The following is a 9,724-nucleotide window of genomic DNA, read 5'->3' as shown; positions in this document are numbered from 1 at the left end:
CGATAGGTTGATCTTCAACCCCCCAGATCAGAGGTTTTTCAGGGCGGACACCTGCCTTTAAGGATTTGACAATTTACACCACCCTGCAAGTGATGGGGTTGGGGAGCAGTCAGCTAAAGACAGGAGCAAGAAGAAAACGGAGCAAAGAGGAGCTGTCAGAATGGTGTGAAGAGGGTGAGGAGTGAACTGCGTCTTTTATCCTCTACTTATGCTGTTAAGACTATCCAGCGTATTTCACGAAGCTAAGCCTTGGCCAGCTTCATTCCTCACCGCCTCTCAGGAACTAAGTTTTAACCTCTTAGCTTAAATCTAGAAAAGACTTAAGGCAAGCAAGGTGTGCACTTCAGACTTAAGTGGAAATTCGCAGTGTGAACCAAAACTTGAGCCATCCCGGCGACAGTGATTTGAGGCCAGTTTTGAAAAGAAGTTGGGAAACGGGCGACTTTGGCTGCTAGACGCGCCTGCCGCAGAGGGGTGGGGCCGCGTTTCCTTCCAGCCCACGCCGCCTCCGCCCGCCACGTGACCCGCCGTGTTGTGGTCCGGCCCGCGTGGGTGGCGGGAGCGGCGGGAGGGCGGGGGCGACGAGGGCCTGGGTCACGTGACGGGGTTTAAATCTCCCGCAGCCGGAGCCGCGGGGGCGCCAGTGCCGCGAGGCGAGCGGGAGCAGAGGAGGCGAGGGAGAAGGGCCAGAGAGGCAGTTGGAAGATGGCGGACGAGGCGGCGCTCGCCCTTCAGCCCGGCGGCTCCCCCTCGGCGGTGGCGGCCGAGAGGGAGGCCGCGTCGCCGCCCGCCGGGGAGCCTCTCCGCAAGAGGCCGCGGAGAGACTGTCCCGGCCTGGGGCGGAGCCCGGGCGAGCCCGGTGGGGCGGCCACTGAGCGTGAGGTGCCGGCGGCGACCGGGGGCTGCCCCGCGGCGGCCGCGGCGCTGTGGCGGGAGGCGGCGGCGGCGGGCGGGGAGCGGGAGGCCCAGGCGGCGACGGCCGGGGAAGGAGACAATGGGCCGGGCCTACAGGGCCTATCCCGGGAGCCGCCGCCGGCCGACGACTTCTACGACGACGACGACGACGACGACGAAGGCGAAGAGGAGGAAGAGGCGGCGGCGGCGACGATTGGGTACCGAGGTGCGCAGGGCGCGGGCGGCAGGGACTGCGCATCCCCTCCTCCCTCTCTCGGGGCCCCTTCTGGTGTGGGGTTGGGGGGGTTCTCTGAGGCGGGCTGGGGGCTCAGGTCTGGTTCTGGGGCCTCCCTCTCCCCACCACGGGCCTCAACTGTGTGCCTCCCTGGCTGCTGGCCGGGCTGCGGGAGCGGCCCGCGTACTCCCTCCCTCCGCTCCCTCTTTCCCTCCCTCCGCGGCCCGCCTGGGCGGCCTCGCGCTTTGCGCAGCCGCCGCGCCGCGAAGCTCCCGCAGTTGGTTTTTAAAGTAAGTTTCTCTCTCCTCCTACTCTCTTTAGCATATTGCCTTTGTTGAACATCTTTCGCTTTTCCACACCCCTTCCCTGCACAGTTAAATCTGCAACTTTTGCTGGTCCTTTGCATCCTTTTGCAATTGTCTTTGCAAACTGACACACCTGTGCAATTATTGGTTTTTTTTTTAGGATCTCTTTTTAAACTTGTTTTAAATTTTAAGGAGCAAAGCTGTTTCTAAAGTCATAGTCTGCAAAATTGCAAAAGCATAGCTTTTTGCAAAAGACATTACAGTTTTTTGGTGCAGTTAATGCTGGGTATGGAGCATGATAGTACTTTAAGACTTTTTTTTTTTTAAGATTTTATTTACTTATTTGACAGAGACACAGCGAGAGAGGGAACACAAGCAGGGGGAGTGGAAGAGGGAGAAGCAGGCTTTCCGCGGAGCGGGGACCCCTATGCGGGGCTCGATCCCAGGACTCTGGGATCATGACCTGAGCCGAAGGCAGAGGCTTTACGACTGAACCACCCAGGCGCCCCTGAGGGTTTTCATATTTTCAATCTGAGATGTTTCTGTCGTGGATGGATGTTCGTCTTTATCAATAAATCCAATCAGTGGACCATTTGACCATTCGTGTGCATTAAAGTCTAGATTAGTAAATTGACCCTTGATTTCAATAAACAGTTTAATATGGGAAATGAATAACGCATATATCTTTGTATGTTTAGTATTATATAAAAGAAGGGCACAGTCATAGTTATGTTTGAATGACTTAAGTTTTTGACAAGTTTCATGAATTCCTGTTACTTGTGATCTGTAATTTTAGTGTAACTAGATTAGTACTTGTGTTTTAAGTATAATTATTTCTAGATTTTGGTGAACTGGAAGTTTTAAGATTCTTTGCAGGATCCATAGAGATGAGGCTATACTGCTCCTATGAAGGGTGCAAGCTGACCCAGGAGGCATTTTTAACCTAGGCACTATGAATGAATGTTCAGTGGTTTATTCAGTGAAAATCATTGCATCATAACTGTTACAGATCTTCATACATTTTAGATGCAGATTGTTTCAGCCACCTTGAGTTACTTTGGGTTCTTTTGCAGATGACCTTCTGTTTGATGATGAAATAATCACCAACGGTTTTCATTCCTGTGAAAGTGATGAGGATGATAGAGCCTCACATGCAAGCTCTAGTGACTGGACTCCAAGGCCACGGATAGGTATGGTTTCAGAACTTTAGAGAATGTCGTCTTTGTATATTTTTTAATGTCAACTAAAAATAGAGTTTTCTGGACCCTTATAACCTGGTATTGAGGTTCTTAGGTGCTTCCTGACATTTAGTGTCAGCTTATGTTTTCTAGGGAAAGTCTAGTGCTTTATTCTGTTTTTGTTTTTAAACAGCTTAATAATAAGCCCATGGAAGCTGGCACCTGGTATTTCTCAGTGAGGTCCTTCTCACTCCTCCAGTTCTTTCACTTGTACCCCTCTGTGTGGCGTGCTTTTTCTCCAGTTAGAGTATCTTGTTCTTTCTCAATTCAAATCTGTTTGTTTTTTTTTTAAACACTTAATCACTTAATAACCTCTGTATCTAACTTCTTTGTTTTATTTCCTGTATATAGAAAATAAACCCCGTGGGGGCAGGGATTTTTGACTGTGGTATAGTGTTTTGTCGGTGCCTAGAAAAGTGCCTGGCACACAGTTTGTGCTCAGTAAATATTAAATATGCTAGATAATTAACCATTTAATCTAACCAATAATCTAACCATTTAATTCTAGTAGCTTTTTTTGACATTTCCATCAAATTTCTACTTAGATGATCTTGTCTACTGCAAATACTAACAGCTTTATATCTGCCTTTCTAATACAGATTCCTTTTATTTTTCTTGTCTATTGTAGTGGTTAGTACTTCTAGTACAATATTGAAGAGAAAAAAAACAAAAACATTTACTAGAATTAAATTTCTATGGTTAAGATCTAGAAGAATACACAGTAATTAATAACAGAAGTATGTACAAAAGAGTTCTACAGATCAATAAAGAAAAGGTACCAGTCCTGAAAGCCCACAGGAAATCTATACGTAATTACTATCTCCTTAAAATTTTCCAGTAATAATAATCTTCAATTTGATCTTAGACCGAAGTTATAGGATACATGATCATTATTTAAAACTCAACTGTATTTCTGTATATTAGCAACAATCAGAATTTGAAATTTAAAAGTTGATATCATTGACCCTTTTATCATTATATAATGACCTCCTTTTTCCCTTAAAATCACTTTTTCTCTTAAGATCATTTAAAAAATCTATACTCTGTATAGATTGACTTCAAAGGGGCAAGGATGCATTGGAGATAATTGCAGTAGTCATGGTATAAGACATGATTTTAGGTTAAACCATGATAGCAATAAAGAAATAGAGAAAGAGTAGCTTTAAAATTAAATTTTGAGGTAAAATTGGCAAATTTATTGTAAATGCCAGTCATCTTTTTTTATATCTTATTAATCTGTAATTTTTCATGTCTTAATTTAGAAAGTTATTTCAGGTTAAAAAAGAGTGTATCCTTGAGAAAGAGGAGACGTAACTGAATTTGTAGAGTAACAGCAAAAGCTATTAGAGAATCTGAGATTTTTATCAAATGAAAATAGTGCTTTGATCAAGATTACCATAGATGCATAGCTTTTATATTTGTGTTAAGATAATTTTATAGTACATCTTTCAAAAGATTTTTAAAAACACTAAGTGGCAATACTTCATTTTGTCACCTCTAGGAACAAGACACACCCCCATCTATCAAGGCAGGGTGGTAGGATGGACTTAACAGCACCAATAAAAACATAGTTTTGGTTTGGTTTGTTGTAAAAATAAATAAGTAAATAAATAAAAATTGGTAGTTAATTTTGATTTTTTAAAAAATTAACTCTTAAAATACATGGTATTTTATAGCTCAAGATAGCTCAACTTTTTTTTTTTAATTTGTAATTTAACATCTTTCTTTGGCTTTTCTTCAAACGAATGGTGCTCAAAACGATAAAAACAAACATGAAAGAAATTGCAGAAGTAGAGGCAATTGCTTTGGAAACAAAATTAGAGCGTGGAATTTGGCATGCAACTCTGGGTGTGCATTATGGCCTTTGCCACTTACTAATTGGGTGGTCTTGGGCAAACTGTTTTACCTCTCTCAGTGTCAGTTTTCTCATCTATTAAACATATTTCAGGGAAGACTTATGTGAATTAATAACTGACAGTTCCTGACATTAAATAAGTACTCAGTAAATGAAGGTAATTATTATCAGCAATTGAATAATTAATGTTGATAGTCTTTTGATCCAAAACAGCTTAACATACTAAATTTTTAAGTCTTAACATGACAAATATTTTTTTTGAAAGAGAAAATAATAAATGATCTGAAGAATGAATTTTCATTTTATTCTTAGAAACAGGAGAGAAGACACTGGATTTAAGAGCTCTAAGAGCAGGCACATCTCTAATTTGATCTCCTTCATCTCATTGGGCGAGAGCACTAGCTCTAAAGATTAATGAAATATCTTTATATTGCGTGTTCTTTGCAAAAAAAACTTTGAAGATTGCTAATTCATTACTTTAGAAAATGAGATTTTGAATTACTTGGAGGTGGATTCGATCTAATTCTTTTCCTTCTTGATGTAGGTCCATATACTTTTGTTCAGCAACATCTCATGATTGGCACAGATCCTCGAACAATTCTTAAAGATTTACTACCAGAAACAATTCCTCCACCTGAATTGGATGATATGACACTGTGGCAGATTGTTATTAATATACTTTCAGAACCACCAAAAAGGAAAAAAAGAAAAGATATTAATACAATTGAAGATGCTGTGAAATTACTGCAAGAGTGCAAAAAAATAATAGTTCTAACTGGAGCTGGGGTATGTAAGATGTATAAAACACTAGTAAAAGAGGGAGGTGGTATGTGATTTTTCTTGGGCCTTTTTTCAGTTAGGAAACATTTTTTGTGTAGAATTTTTCCTAACATGATAATGGGAATTTGTGTTTGGAAACTGCTATATAAAAAGTGCTGCAGCAGTTGAATTGGTTCATTACTGTAAAAACCTCTCCAACAACTGTAAAAGATTTCTGTTTGTAAATACAATAAGTGGAATTTAAGGCAAGGTTTTTACTTATTATACTACAGCTCCTAAAGGAGATGCAGGGAATGCTGTTTGCATTAAAGTGTGTCAGGGTCTGATGGAAAAATTGGATCTTTGTTCCATCTTTATGGGGAAACCAGGAACCTAATTGGTGTTCACAAGTAAATAACTTAGTGTTGGGAAGGCAACAGGTGGCTTGACATGTTGCATTAGCCCCACTTTGGGTTAGCACTTAACTAGCTACCTAAGGCTATTGTGTGTTGAAAACAGAATATGTTACATGGTAGTGACCTAGGGCAACTGTTGGGAGTGAAATTCAGACCTGTTTTTTGCCATTTTGAGTTAAGGCAGAGTGCTATTTAATCATAAATGATTATCAAGAATAGTTCTGCTTTGTTCCCAGATGTGATTGAGACAAGTTAGTTTTATTCTGAGGTTAGAGTGGAGTCAGCTGATGAAATTGTGAAACAAAAAGTTAACTTCTGAAATTCCTATTTGAAATGTCAGTTTAGAATTAAAATATCGTATGATAGAATTTTTAAAGAAAATACAGGAATTTAATATTCTTGAAATAGTATAACCCTGACCAGATGACAGTTTTGTTTTTTCAAATACCTGACTGTGATAGAAAATCTTGCCTGCTTTGTAGTTAAAATAATTTGAAATGATTTACTGTTCTCAAATTGCAGTTGCTTTAATGTGTTGGTTAAATGTTTAAAGGTTTAAAGTTAGCCTGAAAAAAAAAATTAGCCTGACTTAAAATTCCTTACCCTATTGTGAATGGAAAATATGATGGATTTCATTATACTCTTGTTTTTTTTGTGTGTGTTTATTTGAATTTGAAATTAGAGTAGGGCAGTATTTTTGTTCCCCAAGATAAATTTTAAAGTAACATATTTTTCAGCTCTTCCCTAATTATATGATGAACTAGTAATTATAAACGTAGATGGAAGATTTAATTGTACAAATTATGCCATGCATATTTCAGGTTTCTGTTTCTTGTGGAATACCTGACTTCAGGTCAAGAGATGGTATTTATGCTCGCCTTGCAATAGACTTCCCAGACCTTCCAGATCCTCAAGCAATGTTTGATATTGAATATTTCAGAAAAGATCCAAGACCATTCTTCAAGTTTGCAAAGGTACTATGAAGTCTTCTAGTTGTTCTTTGGCCTTCTCTCATGAAAATGTATTTTATTCATATTTAGGCTTCTTAAGTTGACCATTCATTGTCTAGTAAATTGGGTACTAGGACTGTGGTAGAGTAAGATCACGAAATAAAGTCATTTCAGTCAGAATTTTCTTCCCAGAAGGGGGACTATCCTTTACTTTCCATTTTAGGATTGGGCTTATTTTTAAAGAGATTATTTCATATTTTTCAAGTTTGCATTTTAGTAATGGCTTTTACATTGTTCAGGCTATTTTAGAAGTTAATAGACCATATGAAAGTAACATCACTGTTTTGATTTTTAATATTTTTTATGGGTCATAAAGATTGTAATCTCTGCTTTGGTATGTTTTATAGTAGACAGAGTTTAACATGTGAGGATGTACCTCAAAAATCTGTGGTTAGGGATGAAGATTCTTAGGTTGCATTTTAGTCAAGATTGCTTTATTTTGCTCTAGAGTCTCTAGAGCTGCACTAATTTGGAATCCTCTAGCTACATGGGGCTGTTGAGTACTTAAGTGTACTGAGATGTGATGTAAGTGTGGAAGATATACCAGATTTTGGAAATGTAGTATGGAAAAAATAGAAAATAGTATTATTATATATTTACAGATACTGATTATATGTAGAAATAATAATGCTTTTGATATTGGGTCAAAAATTATGATAATTTCATGCTTTTAATGTGGTTACTAGGAAATCTATGGCTCACATATTTCTATTGGGCAGCTCTCCTATAAAGTTTGAGATTAAATTATACCATGCCCAGGAGATTTTAGTCATTAGAAGACTTTTATTTTTTTATTCTATAGTTCAGTCTTATGGAAAGAAATTGTAAAATTGTTATTGCTAAACTTTAGTATATTTGATAAGGGTCTTTTGTATTGACTAATTTTCATAAATCTAGAAATTAAATGAACCTGAGTTTTAATTAGAGTGCTTTTTTTTTTAAGGTTTTATTTATTTATTCGACAGAGAGGGACACAACTAGAGAGGGAACACAAGCAGGGAGAGTGGGATGGGGAAAAGCAGGCTCCCCGCAGAGCAGGGAACCCAATGTGGGGCTCGATCCCAGGACCCTGGGATCATGACCTTAGCCAAAGGCAGATGCCCAACAACTGAGCCACCCATGCGCCCCTAAAAGTGCTACTTTCAAACCATATGATCTATTTATATAACTCAGAAAAGCTCTAACATTCCACTGCTAGTGGTACTACTACATGATTTTGAAGAACAATGAAATATCACTTAATTATAGGTTTCTTGATTTGGACCTAGGACATTCACATAATAATAGCTCTAGTTAGCAGAAATGAACACTTAAGAGGGCCAGCAAGTAACTAGAAATTACTTTATCTTCCATTTGATGATAAAAGTTGATGGTACATTTATATAATGCTCACTAGATTTTTGCTGTAAATTCTGTGTTCTGAGAAGAAACACATTACCCTAACAAACTCGTCAGCTTTTTCCCCTTAAGTATATATTAAATTGCCTAGTAAAGTAGTAACTTGACACTTGGGAAAAATGTGGTAACTGAGAATTGAAATAGCAAGGGTAAGAAACTTTAGTTGTTTAATGTACAGACTGGGTACTCAGTTTGAGCTTAAACTAGCTTTGATGTGTAAGAATCTGTAGAAGCAATTCAGAATTACTCTACTAAAGACAAATTACAGGAACTTTAAAAAATGCACTTAACAAATCTGGACCATGCATAAGAGAAAATAAGTGAGTTATGGTAAAAATGGCACACTGTTAATGTGTTCCAATGTTTTTAATCACTGTACATCTTTCATGCCACCTGGGAGAAGAAAAGTTTGGAGGGGCAGCATTTTTTTCTTCTATAAAAGCTTTAAGGAGTTATGTGTATTTTTTTAGTTTAATGAAAAAAATAAGTGTAGTCATCTATAAAGTGCATCCTTTTTCAGTTTTGTTAATATAAGTTTAATTCTGCATGATTGCTCTGAGTTTTCATTTAAGTTATGGTAAGAGCCAAATATATTCACCTTTGTAACTGCTACTCATATAGAATTCTTATGCTTTTAATTCTCATATTAGGAACTGCCTAAACAAATGCTTTTAGTTGCTGAAGTAGCACTTAAAATTGATAGTAATGGTAACAGACTGAGTTAATTTTGGCCTAAAAATGAATAGGAAAAAGCTTAAGGGGGAAATAAGTAAGGACAAAGAATGAAAGATCATATACAGAAATGGAGAGTGGGGAGGATATGTAAGTATTACACAGTATTTTACTAGATTCTTTAAATACTACATAAATAAAATACTCATAACCTAAAATTTTTTATCAGTTTCTCTAACTGGGCAGAAAGTTCGTAAGAATGGCTTATGATTTTAGTCCGTTATGAGAAAGTGAATTTAATATGACACCATGGAAAGAGTAAATATTACTGGTGAAATTTAGACATATTGGAAAGAAAGAATTTCTAAACATGTATTGAGGCAATGATTGTATATAATTATTGAGAAGAAACAGATTTCATTTAGATGGGAAATTCCAGCTGGCTCAGTAGAGCAGTTTCTCAACCTATTGACATATTGGGGTGGATGATTCTTTGCTGTCAGGAACTGTCCTATGCATTGTAGGATATCTAGCAGCATCCTTGGCCTTCTCCCCCTAAATGCTATTAATAACATTCTCACTCCCAATCATGACAATCAGAAATGCCTCCAGACTTGCCAGACATCCCGTTTGAGCACCACTGTATTACAGTGTGCCTACCTGTGGGGGTATCTCTTTGAATTCTTGTATATAAGAACAATTAAGCCCAACATTAAAGCTGTATAGCCATGTTCTGAACCACAGTGCATTGTAAGGGTTTGGATTGATAATGAGTTGTGGTCATGGTTCTCAGGAGTCTAAAACAATTGACTGATATTGTTAAAAATGAGGGGTTGTATTAAGAGTCAGGGTGAAACTGAGGATATATAAATAACTTTTTTTGTTGTTAAAAAGGACTGTGTTCAGAGAGTATAGATGCTATCCATATTGAATTTAATGAAT

The 9,724-nt window shown here is 38.3% G+C and overlaps 1 protein-coding gene across 3 annotated transcripts in view; it reads left to right on the top strand.

Moving 5' to 3' along the window:
- The first annotated feature begins 616 nt into the window (after positions 1–616).
- SIRT1 (sirtuin 1) overlaps positions 617–9,724 on the top strand; it is a 29,069-nt gene continuing 19,961 nt past the window's right edge. Inside the window, exons 1-4 of one of the 3 annotated variants that reach the window (XM_036113876.2) lie at positions 617–1,120; positions 2,508–2,624; positions 5,072–5,313; positions 6,524–6,676. In XM_036113876.2, coding sequence (XP_035969769.1) covers positions 706–1,120; positions 2,508–2,624; positions 5,072–5,313; positions 6,524–6,676 — 927 coding nt within the window. In that variant the 5' untranslated portion in view covers positions 617–705. Of the gene's footprint in view, positions 1,121–1,181; positions 1,420–2,507; positions 2,625–5,071; positions 5,314–6,523; positions 6,677–9,724 lie in introns of those variants that run through there. The other 2 variants (XM_036113877.2, XM_036113878.2) reach the window with 2 other exon arrangements.

Source organism: Halichoerus grypus, chromosome 7 (assembly GCF_964656455.1).
Source record: "Halichoerus grypus chromosome 7, mHalGry1.hap1.1, whole genome shotgun sequence".
Taxonomy (NCBI): Eukaryota; Metazoa; Chordata; class Mammalia; order Carnivora; family Phocidae; genus Halichoerus; species Halichoerus grypus.
Note: the sequence above shows the minus strand (reverse complement) of the source record. Positions and strands in the feature narration are given on the sequence as shown.